This window comes from Lagopus muta, chromosome 10, assembly GCF_023343835.1.
Source record: "Lagopus muta isolate bLagMut1 chromosome 10, bLagMut1 primary, whole genome shotgun sequence".
Lineage (NCBI taxonomy): Eukaryota > Metazoa > Chordata > Aves > Galliformes > Phasianidae > Lagopus > Lagopus muta.
This window is the reverse complement of record NC_064442.1, coordinates 756,156-774,813: the sequence shown is the minus strand read 5'-3', so window position 1 is coordinate 774,813 and position 18,658 is coordinate 756,156. Positions and strand designations below refer to the sequence as shown.

General features: G+C 41.7%; 1 protein-coding gene across 5 annotated transcripts in view; it reads right to left on the bottom strand.

The window, feature by feature from the left end:
• Positions 1 to 640: 640 nt before the first annotated feature.
• UACA (uveal autoantigen with coiled-coil domains and ankyrin repeats) overlaps positions 641 to 18,658 on the bottom strand; it is a 28,279-nt gene continuing 10,261 nt past the window's right edge. For 2 of the 5 annotated variants that reach the window (XM_048956024.1, XM_048956025.1), the window contains exons 2-19: positions 17,075 to 17,208; positions 16,551 to 16,639; positions 15,739 to 15,803; positions 14,804 to 14,861; positions 14,424 to 14,494; positions 14,209 to 14,315; positions 13,059 to 13,240; positions 12,559 to 12,596; positions 11,961 to 12,047; positions 10,770 to 10,877; positions 9,904 to 9,936; positions 9,331 to 9,429; positions 9,126 to 9,162; positions 8,261 to 8,310; positions 4,596 to 7,298; positions 4,025 to 4,177; positions 3,164 to 3,229; positions 641 to 2,479 (exon numbers count right to left, since the gene is read on the bottom strand). In XM_048956024.1, coding sequence (XP_048811981.1) covers positions 2,408 to 2,479; positions 3,164 to 3,229; positions 4,025 to 4,177; positions 4,596 to 7,298; positions 8,261 to 8,310; positions 9,126 to 9,162; positions 9,331 to 9,429; positions 9,904 to 9,936; positions 10,770 to 10,877; positions 11,961 to 12,047; positions 12,559 to 12,596; positions 13,059 to 13,240; positions 14,209 to 14,315; positions 14,424 to 14,494; positions 14,804 to 14,861; positions 15,739 to 15,803; positions 16,551 to 16,639; positions 17,075 to 17,208 — 4,152 coding nt within the window. In that variant the 3' untranslated portion in view covers positions 641 to 2,407. Of the gene's footprint in view, positions 2,480 to 3,163; positions 3,230 to 4,024; positions 4,178 to 4,595; positions 7,299 to 8,260; positions 8,311 to 9,125; positions 9,163 to 9,330; positions 9,430 to 9,903; positions 9,937 to 10,769; positions 10,878 to 11,960; positions 12,048 to 12,558; positions 12,597 to 13,058; positions 13,241 to 14,208; positions 14,316 to 14,423; positions 14,495 to 14,803; positions 14,862 to 15,738; positions 15,804 to 16,550; positions 16,640 to 17,074; positions 17,209 to 17,352; positions 17,404 to 18,658 lie in introns of those variants that run through there. The other 3 variants (XM_048956027.1, XM_048956029.1, XM_048956028.1) reach the window with 3 other exon arrangements.

The window sequence follows — 18,658 nt, the reverse complement described above, 5'->3', positions numbered from 1 at the left end:
GAGTCAGTTTCTCATTCCTAGCTCATTCTTCATCACCTTGCATTCCCTCCTGCCCAGAGGATGCAGATAACCAGTGCACCCAAGCACAGCTCCACTGCAGCCCACTGGCACAAGATCTGGGGCCACTCCTCCAGAGGAAAGGCCCTCAATGTGCAACTGAGCTGTTATACACAAGGTGCACGTGTTTAATCTCAGCCCCACTCCTCCTCAGGTTGTGGAATAGCAGAAATGCTGCTGCAGGAAGCAAGGCAAAGAACAGCAGCAACACCACTACTGTTCAATAAATAAGCACTGATCTCCAGCAACCAGATGGGGCAAAAGGAGCAATGCCTTACAGGCACTCAGGTTTCTTAGATCTGTGTTCAGGTGGGGACCTGTCCTGAATAAAACTGTGACAAGAAGCTACCAGAAATGCACACCAAGCAAAAGAGCAGCTGAAGGAATGCTGAGGCAATTATCAACACCAAGGACTCAAGAACTCTGAAAATACATGGAAAAAATATGCTAGCAGACATGTGAAAAATAGATGAGTTACTTGGGATTCAAGAGCACCCAATCAAGTCCAATACCCTCCACAGCCCAGGCTACTTTGACAGATTCTTTACATTGCTTTACCTTTTACAGAATCGATCACTACAAAAAAAGAAAAAACATTTTATTAATGCAATATAGGAGAAATTTAGAAAAACATACATAGAACTCCCTCAGTAAGGAAACATACAATATCAAAGTATGCCAGAGTTAGTATATCAAAACAGTCAGTTTCTCTCTAATAAAAGTTTCAAGTAACACAATCATAAAAGAATTTAGCTATGAAGTAGTGTGTATATACTGAGATGCTTTCTGTAATAGTCCTCTAAGAAATTAAAGGAAAGCAGCAGTAGATCTGTTGTACTACAGACGTATTCAGTAAATATATTAAGTGTATTTCTGTCAATAACTGTCCTGCACATTCATCACTTCAGGTATCCTCCCTGTCTGGCAGTTGCCTCTCAACAATATGCGACTGTCCAAAAAGGGACACAGAAGGAAATAAAGGTAACATCACTGAAAGCCAAGGCCTAAGCCAACGCGTGCTGGGAAGCCCAGTTAATGTGAAGCAGGCAATTCAGCACTCTAAACTTCAGTCTTTGTTTTTCAGAGAGCACACAGAAGGCAGCTTGGTCTTCTTTGCTTCAGGCTGTCAGGTTCTTATCTGCTAGGTGTAAACAAGTGCCTTCAGCTCAGTAGTGAAGTTAAGGGGCCACTGAGCGCATTACAGCCTGCATTATTACAACACCAGCATTCATCATTAGGCTCATTTTTTAGTTACTTTAGGTAGTCCCAAATTTCATATTTTCTGTTACAAAGCTTACGGAAATACCATCCTTCAGTTAAAAATTAAACCTTGTTTTAACAGGTAAATTCCAAGCAAATAAAAGCTCTCATTTCATTTGTCATACTATTTGCATCTTTCCCCATAAATAATCAGATTATAGTACATAATTTACAGTTAAGAGGAAAATTATTTCATGGAAGTTTAAAGTGTGTTTGAAAATCCAGTAATTGAATTATCCCATGTGCAGCTTGCTGAGCTGCTTGGCCTACACCCACATTACACCTAATGAAGAATGAAATTATGTCCAAGTAGAACTATTGCATTTAAAATAAAAAGTTGCTCTACAAACCATGACATTCCAGTCGTATAATCCAGCCTCCAGTAATCGGCATTACAAAGAATTCATTAAAAGTCTCTTGGGCAAGGGACAAAGGTTGGTGTTCTGATGGAAAACCCAACTTTTAAGTCTGATTTAAAAAAAAGCAAAAGACACTGCATCTTAACATTTATTTAAACAAAACCTATAACTTGGCCAGCCAAGTTACAGCACATACCAAACACCTTCATCTAGCTGTGCAGTTGACTTCAGCACGTTGTAACAGTCACAATCAGCTCCAGTTACAAACAAGACACCCCACTCTTGGTTAAGAGTCATACAGCTACAATACTTGCCAAGCTCATTTGAACACCATTTATTTTCAACCATACCATGAGAGTTCAAGTTATAGGATAAACTAGAGTTTCTGGGAATAGGCCTTGTTTTAGGAAGTGGTCAATCAGACATACAATTACTTAGCTACCATGTCATCATTTTGACAGTCAGCTTGTACACCAACTTCAAAGCTTGTTCTACATCTTTTATGAATCTACTGAAAGGAGAGCCAGATCTGAGGCTTCATAGCTCTACTTTACTGTTTTGGAAGAAAACATTTTGGCTTTGTAAGCTGTTTCTTATATGGAGTAACTTCCAGGGATTCCAATCACAGCCATAATATCAAAACAATATAGAACTCACAAAGGTTATCACTACCGTAATCACAGCACTCCTACAAGCTGCAGCAGCCCTCCAGAGCAATGGCACTAAGCATGTCAGCAAACCAGTCCCTGTCTCATCTGAATGATCTGCAGTAAAGCAGCTTGGACATCTTCATCCATGTGACCCTAGAGCAAGCAAACACAAAGAAAAATAAACAGGTCTCATAAAACATCAACTCCACACACACATCATCAGGGGGCCTTCAGGACTGCTCAGAAGTCACAACTCCTTGTTGTATTTCCACCACTCTGGACAACTCTTTAGGAATCCTGCTACAACCTCCTCATGAGAGAAAGAACAGTCTGCCCAACCTAGCAGCGTATCATATGAAAATGTTTGGGCAAAGAAAAAGAATAGTTCTTGTTCTCTGGATGCCAGTTTGCTCTTGCAGCAGCCCTACTTTGATGTGCTTATGCATCTGAAGCCACAATTCTGAAATAAGTTGCTCAGCTCTTTGTTCAGTGGGCAGCACTCAATAGGCCTGCATTCCACTTTCCAGCTTTAACGTGACTCCCCTCCAGCATCACCTGGCATAACACAGCACTGACACATTCACATCACCAACCGTCACCTCAGAGCAGGTTACAGCTGCATACAGTCACACTGGAGGCAAAAGCTAAGAGGGCAGCACCATAAGACTGCCATGGTATTGCTTTTCTTTTCCTGGGTCGTCCAATTATAAATTAAACTCTGAACACGAAAACAAACTTGAAACTAGCATCACTTCTTTAAGATCTTCCAAAAATATCTTAGGAATCTCTATAAACTCAGATAACACAACAAAACATCTGAACTCGGGGCTACCATACCTGTACAGCACTGAGAAGATGTGTCCGATACACTGCGACCACCTCTTGGTGCTGCCTTTTAGCATCCTGTGAGAAGGAAGGCAAGAAGAGAGGAAGACAAAAAGAGAGGAAGTCAAATCAACATCTATTCTTATCTAATTCCAAGTTTGTGGATTTGGTTCTGTGTGCTAGTACAGAAATACTAGTCAAGGCAAGTTTTCAAGGTTAAGATCAGCTATATTCCCTGCATTAATCAAGAAGACAGACAATTTTTCAAGTTACATTCTAGTTCTGTACAGACTCACTGACACCCAACTTTGCTCACCTACACAGCTTTAGCTGTCAGCTATATTAAGCCACAGAAGCACTGACATGCATGTGTGCACTCAAAAAAATCACAGCACTTGCTGTGAAGTGCTCCCATCTACTGTTAGTTCTTAATGATAAGCAACACACTTCTCAATGTTTGCAGATAAGGGAATACAAAGTCCACCAAATTCATTAACAAAGGACCACTTCACTTTTAGAGTGGAAAAAATACATGGTTGGTCTTCTTTGTACACAATATTAGTGTGGAACTTGCACACAGAAATGGCCATGGCATGAACTACAGCAGTATGCTTCTTCAGCACAAATCCTGTCTGTTTCATCTGGAAGAGTTCCTAACATTGCAACTCCAGTGCACAGAAGTAAGCAGACAAATTCACAGATAGAAGCAATCAGTCAGAGAAAGAAAAGCACACTTATGAACACTTCCACTTTTCCCAAAGCCGGAGCTCGCAGTCAGCCCCAGTGCCCTACTGACCATACGCACACTTCCTTCTACACAGAACCACCATAAGCAATGCGACTGCATTTCAGACACCTTGCATAATTACTTACAGCCAGCTGTTGTTGCAGTGTTTTCACTTGGTTCTGGAGCACTTCTACCTGCTGGTTCTGCCTCTTTGCAGGAATCCCACTGGTGTACGTAAGCTGAGACAAGCCATTAAGAGCTTGTTTTAATCGTTCCACATCATTAAGCAGCTCTGTTATCTTTAAAAGAACAAACTCATTTAAGGAGGCCTCACTTCCTGAAAAAGTGGTGCTCTAGCATTTTTATTCTTAACCACAATACATGAAGCCAAGGCAAGAATACTTTCTGTATTTAAAAGATAGCTATAAACACTCAGGTGACCAATAGCCAATGGAAGAATGAGTCCATACACTAAGAGCATGGGATGCAGGATGGAAGTCATAGAGGTTATCGCCTCAACAGTACCCAAAACTACAAAGGAGTTAGAAAAATTTGGTGTACCATCACAGAAACAAAGGGCTTCTGCTCATGGGTTTGGGTCAGCCCCAGCACCTAACGCCCAGCACACAAAAGTCATACGAGAACAGCTCAGCAGCTGTAGGAGCCCACTGCCACTGCTCTGTAAAGGCTTGGCCCATTAAGTACCTGACAGCCTACCTTGTTATCCTTGGCTTCCACCTGCTTTGCAGACTCCTGTATTCTCTTCTGCAAGTCAATAATTGTCGTCAGCGATTTTTCACACCTTTCTTTCTGGTCCTTAATTTCCTGCTCAATGCTGCAGCTCCGTAACTGGAGCAATTCCTTCTCATCTTTTAAGGAGCGCTCGCTCTTCTTAGCTTGCAAAGCCTCCTCGCACGCTTCCTCATACTTTTTATTTACACTGGACAAATTTTCAGCTATGCTCTTAACCTGGGCCTCCAGAGCACTTTTCATGGAGTTGTATTCTGATAAGTCAATCACCTCCTTGCTCGCCAGGTCTGTTAGAGCTTGTTGATTACGCTGAATCTCGGCTTGCAACTTCAAGATTTCCTCACTTTTAACTTGGCTTTCTCCTTCCTTCGCTTTTAAACTGCTTTTAGTTGCTAGGATTTCTTGTTCCAGCATTTCTTTCATTTTCGTATATTCTACCAAAGGTACTGAAGACTTCTTCAGATCCAACAACTCCTGCTGCAGTTCTCCTACTTTCAGTGCCTCTTTATCATAACGATCCTTCTTACTCCTGAGAGCTTCCTTCAGATCCTCTATAGTGTGCCCAAGAGCGTTCTTCAACACATCAATCTGCTCCACAGACAGATGCTGACTGCCCACAGGAGCCTGCACAGCTACACCCTGCTTGGCGCTCTCTTTCAGCTCATCCTTTTCATCTCTGTTGCCTGTATATTTCTGCAGCATCTCTCTCAATTGCTTGTTCAGCTCCTCCATTTTGCTTGCGAACGTCTTTTCCATTTCGCGGCATCTCTCAGCAAGGACATAGTTCTGCTGCAGGTCATTCTGGATGGACATAATGCCTTTTTTCAGCTTCCCATTCTCCTCCTTGCACTTCCTACTTTCCTCCTCACTTACTTCACACTTCCGCATCTGTTCCTGCAACTGCGCTTTTAATTCTTTCACCGTGGCTTCAAAGCTTTGTTCTCTGTCTTCAAAGGAGGCAACTGGGGCGTATTTTGACTTAATGCATTCCTGAATTGTGTCAAGCTCCTTCTTTTGGGCTTCAATTTCTCCGTGTAACTGCAGAATCTCCTCCTGACTCCTCTTATACTCCGCAGTAATTGCAGCATTGTTTTCCCGAAGCTCCCGCACGCTGTTATTCAAAGCACTCACTTTAGCATCATGCTCTTTTAAACTTATGCATTCGGTTTGTAATTGGTTCTGCAAGAGTTTCACCTTATCTTTCAAAGCCCCGTTTTCTTTATCTACTCTCAGAAACTCTTGCTTTCTCTCTTCGTTCTTTTCCTTCAGATCCGACAACTCCTTATTACTCCTTTCCAGTGCATTATTCAGAGCAGTTCTAATCTCCTCATGCGTTGCAGCCAAAACATACTGATCCTTCACAGACTCTCTTATGGCCGTGTTTTCAGAGACAAGTTTGCACATTTTTTCTTGTTCATCATCATATTTTTTCTGAAGCTCAGCAAGCTGCTTTTCAAGCTCAATGCCACTCGATTTTAAAGCTTCCATTTCTTCTCTGTGTTGCTCTGGAGACAGGTACACAGCCTGCAAGTGGCTCATGGTCTCACTTAAGCTGTTCTTCTCTGCCAGCAAACGCTCAGCTTCTGCTTTGCTTTCATTATATTTCCTTGTGATTTCGAAAAGCCTTTTGGTCAGGTCACCAACAGTCACATCACTTGTTTTTTTCAGTTCTTCGTGAATTTTTAGAGGCACGTTCTGGCTTTTAATTTCAGTTTTTAATACTTGGATTTGTTGCTTCAGCATCTTGTTATCAGTCTGAAATCTTTCAAGTTCCTTCTGCAGAGTCTGATTCTTTTGTGACAATTCAGAAATTCTTTTCTCCAGTTCCTCATTTTTTTGCTCAAAGCCACTCCTCATTTGCTCATGATCTTCTGGCTTTACGTGCTGAGCAAGTTTAGCCTTCTGACTATCAGATTCCCTTTTTAAAGCCCAGATCTCTGCCTGCAGTTTTTCACGCTCTCCCTCAGTCTCTGCTAACTTTTTTGCTTTCTCATTCACTTCATTTGACAGCAAACTCTTCATGTTTTCAAATTTCTCTGAACTTACAGAGTGTGCTAACTTGGCTGCTGTTTCTTTGAGCTGCCCTTCTAACTCCATGACACTTCTTTCCCTTTTATCTCGCTCCATCTCCAACTTAACAAGTTCCTTCTGCAACCTTTTATTTTCTTCCACCAGCCTTCCTTCATCTCTCTTAAATTCTGCCACTAGCAATTCATTCTGCTTAATCTGGTTCCTCAGCTTACCCACTTCAGCAGAGGCTCCTTCGTACTTTGTTTTCATTTCTTTCAACTGATCCTTCAGCTCCTCTGTTAGCTTACTGTTCCCTGAAGCAGCTTCATTAGTCAGGTGATCCTTCAGAGCAAGAAAGTGGGTCTGCATTTGCTTAACTTTGCCTTCCGAGTCAAACATCCTCTTCTGCACATCTTTTAAAGCATCTTCCAACTGTTTTATCTGTCCATCAGATTCTTCCTTGGTTCTTTCGCACTCCGATGCCAAAGCTTTACATTCAGACACCTTGTGAGAAAGTTCTCTCTGCAATTTGCTTATTTCTTCCTTTGCTGCACCATAGCAAGTCCTCATGTTGTCAAGTTCTTTCTTTAAAGTTTCTCTCTCTGAGTTGGGTGATTGGTGAGGCAGGGACAGCTCCAGGGGCCTCAGCATAGACCTGGACTGAAGACAAAATGGCACAGAAGTGTAAGCATGCTTACAAGTTCTATCCACACGCACTGTCATATTCATAACCACATAACTGCCCAAATTATGCCAGCAACAGCAGCTCTGATTGTACTTCTAGTTATTGTTTGCAAATCAGATCCAATGATGTTACAACGAATGCACCGTTCCTGTGTTTTACTTTCCATCATTATTCACATTTAATCATATCTACTCAAAAATATTTAGATTTCCTGTAAGTGCCCCTGCCAACCAGCATATGAAAATACTGGTCAAAGGAACTGGAACAGGCTGAGTACACCATGATTAACAGGACCTTCTCTCCACAATGACTGAAGAAAGCAGTCACTTCACTTACTGCCTAGTAAAGAACACTTAAAAAGTATTATAGAATAGTAAGAAGCTTTGCTGTTTTGCATTTTCTTTAGTACCAACCTTCACTCTGCTGACAGCCATTACAGCACTTCCATAGCACTGACTTGGTCGTGTTCCAAGCACTTACTGCCTTCAGGTCACTTGCAGACCTGATCAGCTTAAAGCCACTTAATTCTGGCTTGGGATAAGGTTGAATTTTGTTGGGTTTTTTTTCTTGGTCTAATTGTGAAGGTAGCTATCAGCAAACAAAATCAGCAGGAAATTATTATTTAGCTAGCAGGAAAACGGTCTAGATTTTAACTGAATTTTAAGCAGGAGAAAAGTTAAGGAGATGAAAACCAATTGCACTGCGCACTATGCCTGCTGCCCCAAGCTTCTGTTGGGTTCCTTTTGAAGAATGCCCATTGCAGACCGTTCAGCACTGATGCCTTCACACAATTACAGCTATGTCACATACACAACCCTAGAGGGCACCAGCAGTTAAAAACATGGCAAGGCCAGTATTATAGAAACTGTTGCACATTCATAAGAATTTTTTGCTTTCCCAAGAGTAACCAGCTCTGAATTCTAGTAATATTTATTACCTGTGATTCCACAGCAAACACTTGACCTTGTTTAAGTAAATCTTCTTTCCCTAGATTTTCAAAGCAAACAGCAGTTAGTTGAGAAACAGTCACACAAATCCCAACAACTATGTTTCTCCTTCCTAATTTTATTCTCTTTAATGGGACTGTGCCGTGCTGCAGGTTGGTGTTCAACCTCCTGGTATTAAAACACCCCCTCTTAAATTAAGTAAGGCAGGAAGCCTGGACAAACACCTATAAAGGCAAAGACAACCCTGCCACGCCAGGCTGGGTGCTGCTCTGCCAGAGAGCCATAAAGGCTGCCTTGAATGACCTGTGGAAAGAATACAGCAGGGAAAAGTATTCCTTTGCATTCCAGACAAACCTTCTGGGCAGCCCAACAGCTCCTGCTGTGGTTCACAACAGATTCAGGCATCTTTTAAGCTAAACAAATGCAGGACAGGCCTGTAACCAAGTTGGATGTGAAAGACCCCAGGTTCTGAAAACTGAATCATTTTTAACAGAAGCGTAAGTCAAGGTCCTGTGCTTAAAGCTGTCTGCAAGTTTCCCTGTGCTGAAACACTCGTGATTGACTGCCTCGTCCAGCACAAGAATGCACAGACAGGCAAGAATTTGTGCTGTTTAAGGTATGAAGAACAGAAGGACTCTCTTGTCACTTGGTTTGTTTTTCACATCATTAGAAGACATCCCAGATTTCACAAAAAGTCACACGTGAGTCTCATCACTGTGTTCCAGCACCCAGCACTCTGTACTGTGAGGCAGGAAGTGTGGACAGATGTTTGTCCATAGCAAGGACAAAGAGGAGAAGAAAAAGCTGCTCTCCAACACTGCTTGGCAAGCTTTAGGAGTTAAATACAACACTTACTGTTACTCAAGTTGCTTCCAGATCCCACTAAATCAACCTGCAAGCAAATAAAATACAAAAAAAAAGCTGAATTGCCACATTTAAGCTACAGATAGAAAGGCAGAAAACTTCTCACTTAAACTCAAGGCTTTCAATAATTAAAAAGATTGAGCATTGACATAGCAAATATCCACTGTTGTACAGCATTTCAAATCAGTTAACATACTTCATAATATTTGAGTTTAGCTTTCAGAGCTTCAATAGTCCTTAAGCTTTCTTCCTGCTGTTTTTCCTTCGTACTCAGGATTTTCTTCAACTCATCTTTCTGAAAGAAAACAGAAAGTGCCAAATAGCCAAAGCCACGAGGATGGCCAGAGTCATAAGATAAGCAGCTCTTAAAAGTGGTTTAAAGGAAACTTCAACTAGAAATCAGCACTAAGAGAATACCTAAATTCTTTAAGCTCATTCTACAAAACCAGGTCTCTACAAGAACAGTCTCATAGTAGTCAAGGAAATAGGTACTAAAATCATGTGCAATAGTTTCATTAATGCAATGCAAACAAACAAAAGTCACTACTTCAACAGATGCTTACAACACTACGACTGCTTTTCAGGTGAACTAGCAATTACAGCATTTATTTGTAGCAATACAAATACCATACAGCTCTACGAATTGAATACACATCAGTAGATACTTAATTTAACCCTTACACATAGCTTTCCTTCCCTCCATAGCTTTAAACACCATCTCATTTCCCTGTTTCATAGTTCTATTACACTTCAAAGCGATATATCATACCTCATTTTCAAGATCATCTGCAAACATTTGTTCCTGCAAAAATAACAAGAAATCCCCCCCCAAATCATTCTTCAATACTGTTTCAGGGGCTCATGCACTGTACATTCATTAATGAGTTACATTCATTGATGAGTCTACCCAGCTTCTCATCCTACAAGCTCCCAACACACTGCCCACCTCGCATTTGCCTTCTAACCTCTAGCAAGAGAAAAACAAATAAGGATGCTGACGGAACGCTGTCTCTTGATACTTGCACTAAGAGAATGCAACACCTTTCTGTTATACATCATTCACTGAAGCAGAAAAATACAGCTTCTCAGTAAAAAGTTGATTTTAGAACATGAATATGAGGGGGCAGAATGGCTTCTTTGGGATTTTTTGGAGGGGCAGAGGAGGAGAGTTGGGTGTTGTTTGTTTCGGAGGGGAGGAGCAGGGCGAGTTTGGGTTTGTTTTTGTAAGGAACAGAACTTCAATTTCAGACAATGAACCAAAACTGAGAATCTTTTTCCCCCCCTTCACTTTTTTCTAACTGAAGAGTTGGGTTTTTTGTCCTGTTTCTACTTTAAGTAACTGCTGGAAAATTAGCAATGGCTCTGATAAGCACCAATGCACAATAGCTGCATTTAAATGGCAAGTTAAGTATATTTTCTGAATTACAATAGACAGGAATGCCTTGTGGTTCCTATTACATTATGAAATACAGCTATAAATGCTATTGCTCAACTTTATGAGGAGCAGTAGACGAAGGTGTAGCATCCCATCACATTTTGAATGACTACAGTCTGAAGGTCTTTGCAGCACAAGAAAGTAATAGCAGCACCTACAGAAGTGATTTGCTGTAACTCCATGAAGATCAGTGGTTTTACCTCAGTTAGCTGCAGCTGCAGCCCACTGATTCTATCCAGCAACATCCTTTGCTCCTCCTGCACTTCCCTCATTCGATCCTTCAAGTCTTGATTTTCTAACTCCAATTCCTAAAGAAAAAAAAAGGCAGAATAAATACACCACACTCACACAGGGAGAACTACTGAGTTTGTACCAACAATTTTAAGTCATTAATGACATCAAGCCTTGCTTAAAAAGCCCCAATGATTTTGTTGCCTTACTTTAGCTCTGCCTCATTCTGAAGTTTACATAAGCACAACTTTCAAGGTCTCCAAGCTTTATGTCTCTGGATAATTCTCACGTACATACAGGCTTTGAAAATGCAAGCAGAATAAGATTACATTCAATGCTGAAAGCTCTCAAGTGGTTGCCTATTAACATGTAACAATAATTATTAAAACAGTTCCTGAAACCCAGTGTATGTATTGAAAAGGCCTCACTGGCATGAAGCACAGCAACTTGAATGGACTTCTGCCCCAGTAACCACAAGAACCACCCTTGCAATGCACAGAATTTCAATGCATGGAAATGATAGGGCTTCAGATCTTCATTCAGCCCAGTGCTTACATCCAAACAAAACCTGATTAACCCACTGCTAGATAATCACCTTCTTAATAGTGGAAACTACTCTAGCTCAAAACAGAAGTGCTGCATTTGGAGATTCTTATCCTCTGTAATAAAAAGGATTTCAAAATGAAAGCGTCAGTATCTCAGTGGGTTGCTCCCCATAGCTTAAAGTGTTACATACCTTCTCATAAACTGTAATGACACAATAGGAAGATGAGAAAATTAATACCAGTTAATAGAGCAATTATGATGCAACTTTGTTTTAGAAAGACAACCATACATTTCTGAGAATGTTAAAGCATCTTCCTGTTTCGTGACCCTATGATCTTAGTGCAGGTGAAAGTAGCAGGCACCAAAAGTTAAGAGATGGGAAAGGGCAAATCTCATGTCTTAAAAGTATTTAATATATAACAAATCTTGTAAAAAGTTCACAGCTGATCTGCATAGTTGTCACTTCACATACTCATGCAATTAAGTCTTAAGTAAACAGCAACACATGTATGATCTTCCTAAATGGAATGCTAGTACTTAAAATCCCACCTTGCCTTTAATGCCTGGTTCATTACATGTATGGGAATACATAACTCAGAAACCCTCCTGTTTACCTGAGCATTATGGTCCTTCTGATACAGCTTGACATTCACCTCTTCCTGTGCATGCAGCCGATTCCACTTTTGTGACATGTTGTTCATCTGTAACAGCAACATTAAAGCATTAATTGATATTCCTGGTGCCTTCTGACAACATTCATCCAGGTTCCATTTCAACAGCCAAGGGAGGGTGGGGAGGAAGCAATACTACCGAGCAAATATGCACAGGGACTAGTTTTTAAACAGAAATACCACATAATTAGAGTTGAAAACAAGTTGATTTCATTCCCCTGATTGCATCCCTTTTGAAAAATATTGGGTGTCCCCAAGCTACTTCAGGGAACAACAGGCTTTGGAAGATGTCCCAGAGAGACCAAAACCTGCTCCTTGTTCAGCAACAGCTCACTTCCAGCTCCAGACAGCAAGAAATTGACTGAAAATTAACACAGACCGCAAGCCAGGCCCAAAAAAATCCAAAAATCATTCTGGGCTTCACCCCACAGGGCAGAAAGATAAGAGAATGTGTTACAGAAGAGGGAAAGTTCACTAACACTATGTTTTCTCCCACACCTCCTCATAAGGCAGCCTTAGGAGATAGCACAGTAAGCCTCACCTTCTGTTCAGGCTGCCCTCTCTTCATGGTATCTCTTGCTAGAAAAGCAAAAATAAACACAAAGCAACACAAAACACAAAATAAGAATTTGGAGAAAAATTCATTTCGTTCAGATTCACACAAAGCATACTTTGCAAATCTACTTCAGTTTAAGACACTTCAGGAAATAGTTCCTCTCTCCCCAAATTCAGTTAAAAAATACAGCATTTCACAAGCACAATTATAAATAATGCTCAAGAACAGCTATGATCAGTACTGCAGGAGCAGTTCAGTCATGCTAACACCCTGCACATCCTCACATCACAGCCTGCATTAGCTTTAAAGGCTTTGCTACAGTCAAGGAATCCAAAAACCAAGACCCCCTCCTCTGCACCCTCCCACACAGGCCGTTTATCAGCTTTGTGTTTGAAGGACTGCAGCTGTCCTCCAAAGAGTGCATTCAAAGAGGATATGCAACCCACAAGGAAGAGTAAAGCAGGCAGCAGCAGCCACGTTCATACCTTTGCTGGAATCCTCAACGGCAGCTTTTATTAAAGCCAAAATGTCAATATTGTCACCAATTCTGGCATAGTAAGCACAGTCATGACCAAGGCCATCAACCAAACTAACATCCGCGCCATTCCTGAGCAAAACTTCTACCGCGTCCTTGCAGCCATATTCACAGCCTAACATTAGGGCAGTCCTGAGGATGGGGAGAAAGATTGCGTTCAGAAACCCTGGCATCTTATGCTTTCAGGAGCGCTCAAAGAAATCACCTTACACTCATGTTCAGTCGTGGAAAGTTGAGTGAAGGAATCTTTCAGTTATCAGGAGAGGAAACTAAACATTAAAAAGCCATTGAGCAGATTACAAATATTTGTAAGAAGCAAAACACTAACAGCAGTATTTTCATAAAGCCCAGCACAAACCAACTGCTCTGAGAGCACCACCCAAGTACTTTGAAAGCTCCTGCCATTTCTGGCTTTTTCTGTTTACATGCAAACATCAACAGACACAACAAACAAGAGGAAGTTTAGAGTTCCAACAAGTGCTTGAGAATCCTGGCAATGCCTCCCAAACAAACATTTGCCAGCTTCAGAACGTGCAATGCAAGCACCATGCCTTGCTTCCCACCAGATCCAAATCCAGCAGGAAGGCGTCCTCCAAGAAATAGCCAGCAAAAGCAGCAGCTAGTTACATGCTCCCTGCTACCCCTCCTCCGTAGATACAGAAAGAAACATCTCAGGGCCTTCCAGCCCCTCAGAAGCCCCAGTGGGACTCAAGTATTTCTTGAAGAAGTACTGCTTCCATCATGATATGCTTTACGCATTGGTCTCAAAGAGTATAAGCTGCAGCAGTGGACAGACGAACTCTTACAGCAACCAGTTGCCATTTCTCTGCTGGGCATCACGTGCCATTCTTCCCACTTAACTCTATCTTGATGTATTTTAAATGCAAGAATAAGCAGGAAGAAAAGTACAATTTGTTTGCATTATTGAATTAGTACATAATTTCTGGACTAAGTCCCAGGTCAGAGGGTTGGTTTTTTGTTTTGATTGGGTTTTTTTCCTGCTCAATTTAACATTCGTTCTGCAGCCTGAAAGCCAACAGAGAAAGTTCTACCCTTGAATGGTCACAGCAGGCATTCTGAGAACACCCTGCATGCATTACCTGTTTTGTTTGTCCCTGGCATTGACGTCTGCTCCTCTGTCTATAAGAAGCTGGCAAACTGTGGGGCGACACATCTGAGTGGCCAGCACCAGTGGTGTCCTCCCATCCTGAAGAGGGAAAAGAAGAATGAAAAAAGGAAAAGGGAAAGGATGTAGAGAAAGCACACAAGAACACAGCAGGGCTTGTATGGGAGAGAGGTACTAGCAACAACTTACTCCATCCTTTGCATTCACTGAAGCCCCATGGTCACACAGGAGTTGTATGCTAGAGGAACAGTCTGACATAGCTTGCAAGAGAAGAACAAAGAGCAGGTTAGACTGCTGAAGTATTCATGAAACCCCAAATACTTCTTGGGGTGCATCACTGCTCTAACACTGCTTAATGGTACTTGCTTTAGGTAGTACTGCAGATCTGTACAGATCCACTAGCTGTAGATCTAAAAAATTCTGCTAAGCCTTTCAACAGGTTTGCTGCTGAGGCTAAGGGTCATTACAACATAAAGCAGGTAAGTTTAAAACAATTAGGCATATCTGAGAATCATGACATTAAATCTAGATTTCATACTACTGTTAGGAGAAAAAGCAAAACCTTTTACCTGCATCATGAAGAGCCGTTCTTCCTTGAAGATCCACATTCTCTGTTGGACAGTTGTACTGTCAAAATACATAACTTTGATTACCTACCATTCAAATTGCATTTAGAACACTTGAAAGGTTTGCAGCTTTTAACTAAAGCAACAGAGAATCAATAGGGATAAGATGTACCTCTGCAGTTCCCATGCACACTGACATACAGAAAAAGAGCAGCTATAGGTACATGCATTGCAGTACCTTGAACACACACTGCTGAAGGGTTCTAGAAGTAAATTAAGACTGTACAAAGCAATCACACAATCCATCACAGTGTTCACAAGCTTTCAAATGTTCGTTCACTACAGCTAAGAACCTCCCTGCTATTCATCATTGCTTCTTTGCTACCAGCATCACTGGCAGCTCTGTCACTCTACACTAAAGGTGCCAATTATGTCTGCATGCAGACATGTGTCAAGTAAACTGAAGACGTATTAAAAGCTCATTAAGATTTCAAATTAAAATAAATGAAGAAAAACATCACACCCCAAAACAATCCCCACGTAATACTGTTTCATTAAGGCAAGGCTGCTGGACATACCTGCCCATCTTTCAAAGCAAATGTTTCTCTTGTGCAGACCTTTCAGCACCCTTGTTCCTAAAAGCAAACCGATTCAGAACAGGAGCACTAATCTTTAGAAGATGCTCAAGTTCACTTTCTTTAGAAGGTAAAAACTTTGAACTTGTGTGAAGAAGCAAAAGAACGCTGCTTATCTTCACTTCCATACGTCCAGCCACTTCTGTTATTTCATACAAAAAGATATTTCCTCCATGACTGTCAGCTTTGTTTTTTACACCAGAAAAAGTAGGATATCTTAAAATTCAGAGCAGTATGTGTAAGGGCAGCTTCCCCTGCCAGAAGGGTAAAAGCCATAACGAAGGACAAATTCTCTCTCAGTACCTGCAGCAGCTTCTGCAGACACAAGGCATGGCCATACTTCGCAGCTAGGTGCAATGCGTTTCTACCTAGAAAACACCAATTTCAGTTCAGGCTGTTATGAACATGCAGTCAGAAGCACCACACACAAATTCAACATTTTACGCTGTTCCTCAGAAAGTTTATGACTTGTGAATTGATGTTATGTGATAAGAAATTCACTTGCTTTTCACTGAAGTCGTTTGGACAGTTTACTTCATCTGAACTAAAACCTCTGTCTTACACCTATATAATTCCACGTGCTCCATTACTGGTCATCATGCCTTAGATATATGGAAATACAGAGTTGTTTGCGTGCCATTAAACTGCTGGGCTTGTTCCAGGCCAAGCCACAGTTCAGATCAACACCCCTATCATTTTATTTGATGGTTTGGCACTTTTTTGGCAATTCTGACAGTGCTAAAACAAAGCCATCTCTTTTAAACACTTCACCACTTGCTAAACAGTGGGGGTTTTACATTATTTTATTTATTTAATCTTAGAGAAAGTGCAACCAGCAATTCATAATTAAATGCACAGCATTTTGAGATGAATTAGTCCACGTATAAGTTTTTAAAGAACTGTTATGTGAGCCAAAGTCAAGTCCTGCTGCATGTCAGCAGCACTTATGGACTCGTATGGCAGTACATGACCAATTTTCTCTTGGCTCTGCCAACCACGTGCAGCACTGCAGGAAGGAGGGAGGCCCACCCTGCAGCTTCATTAAACCCCACTCCAAAGCAAAAACCAAGCTGAGAGCTTCAGCAAGTTGCACTTGAGCATTTGAGGAAGCATACCTGCAGCATCAGTGGCCGTGATATCAACTCCATGGATAAGGATGGTGTTCAAGCAGTCCAGATTTCCCTTTGATGCCACAACATGGAATCTAAACAGAAAAGCCATGCTTAAGTGCAACTGCTTTATTTGCAAAACAGTAATATTAACAAGAAAGTCAAAACAAATAACCACGTGTTGATGCAGACTAAATTGCATGCTGCAAGTCCATCCTTGCTGCTAGAAATTTATTATTCCCATGATCAACCCCTGGTTCAGATTTCAGTTCAAGGTGATTTCCTCCTTTTCTCCACTCTCCACCTCCTCCACTGCAGTGCAGAAGCCACACAACCTTCTCTGTTCAACTCCTCATTAAGATAATTTCATATTTTGTAAGACCAGTTTAGACAAGGCAAGAAGCTAACACAGCACACTGCATACACACCCTTACAAACGAGCAGGATGTATTTACTGAGTAGCAGTAAGACTTGGGAATGGAGCGAAAGCCCCTGGCTTCCCCATCAGCAGAGCACTGGAAGTTACTTACGCAGACCTCCCTTCCACATCCAGCTTAGTGGGACTGACCCCTTTTTTGGCAAGGATTGATGAAACCTTCTCCACATCGCCCCTTTCAGCTGCTTTCATTAACCTGTCATCATACTTGTTCCAGTCTGTATTCAGCTGTACAAAAGAGAGCATTAGAAAAGCAAGTGAGCTTGTGGTACAAAACTGATCATAAAGCTGCTCCAGCAAAACACTGCAGCTCATTACTGGGGGGGAGGGATAAAGAAAACGAAGACATTAGTTTACAAATGACAGTCATACCTGTTCAATGGTTTGGCTATATATGTACAATGCCATAGCATTTCAACCAGGCTGTCAGCATTGAACACACTGCTCAGGGACAGCTTGGTTAACTCATCCTGATCCCTAAAGCAGAGTTTGTGGGTATAAAACCACTCATGCTGCTGAGTTCCATCTAGAAGGTCTAAAAATAAAGTTGGCACACACAAGTTCCTTATAAATTTAAGGAAAACAAGATCTCCAGACAGTTTCACAGATCTAACTCTATCTCCCCTGGAGCAGAGGCCAGTCAGCCATGGGACTCGCAGCACAGTCACAGCATCACAGAATGGCCTGGGTTGGAAGGGAACTCAAAGATCACATCTCAAGAATGTCTCTCCTAATGCCCCATTATTCTATTTTAACCTTTGCCCCCCTCCCCAGACCCCTTCCATCTCAAAAGCTGCCTCTTGGCCTTGCACCCTTTGGAGAAGGGACATCGGTTCTCCTCTCCCAAGGCAGCCAATTCCTCCAGCTACAGAAAAACCTGGGGGGGTTTCCTGTTCATCTTCACTATCAAACATTTCAATTATGATAGTCCAAATAAAGCAGTCAACTGTCTCATTTCTGTTAGATATCTGCCTGTGCCCCAAAGCTTACAAGCTAAAACACAGCAGGAACAGATAAGCCAGGAATGGCAAGCAACAGAGCCCAGGACACTGCAGCTACACACTTGTAATTTAAGTGTCCATCTCCAGCATGAGCTTCTCAGTATTCACAAAGTATGATTCCATAAGGAAGCAGGAAGATAAAATACAGGTGCTACAGTTCTTCCCCCTTCCATCAGGCCTTTTATAGTCAAGGTGAAGCAGAAAGCAATGCAAGGACATGTGTTCTGTGGGACATTTGAACACAACAATTACAAAACATGTAATCAACAGCAGACTTGAGTTTCTGTGAATTCAGCAGTCAGCAACTCGAGAAATATGAACTAAATTTAGCCCCTTCCAAACTGAGTTCACATTTATCAAAACCAGCTGAGCTGCACAGATTTACTGACAGCCATGCTGTCACGACCAAACGAACGATGAAAGAACACCAGAAATGAAGGCAGGGAGCCTGGCGTTACCCACCAGCTCACTCTCCAGCACTATTCCAGCCCCTCTCCACGTGCCTTGCCAGGGAGGGAACCCCAACACAAGCACATTATATAGGCACAGCGATGCACCGATTCAACCCACTGCATTTGGTCATTGCTAAAAATAAGCCTCAGCTAGCTCGGAGATGCCCCAAGGGGCTCTCCAGTTTTAACACCAAACAGATGTGCCAATGACACGCAAAAGGATGG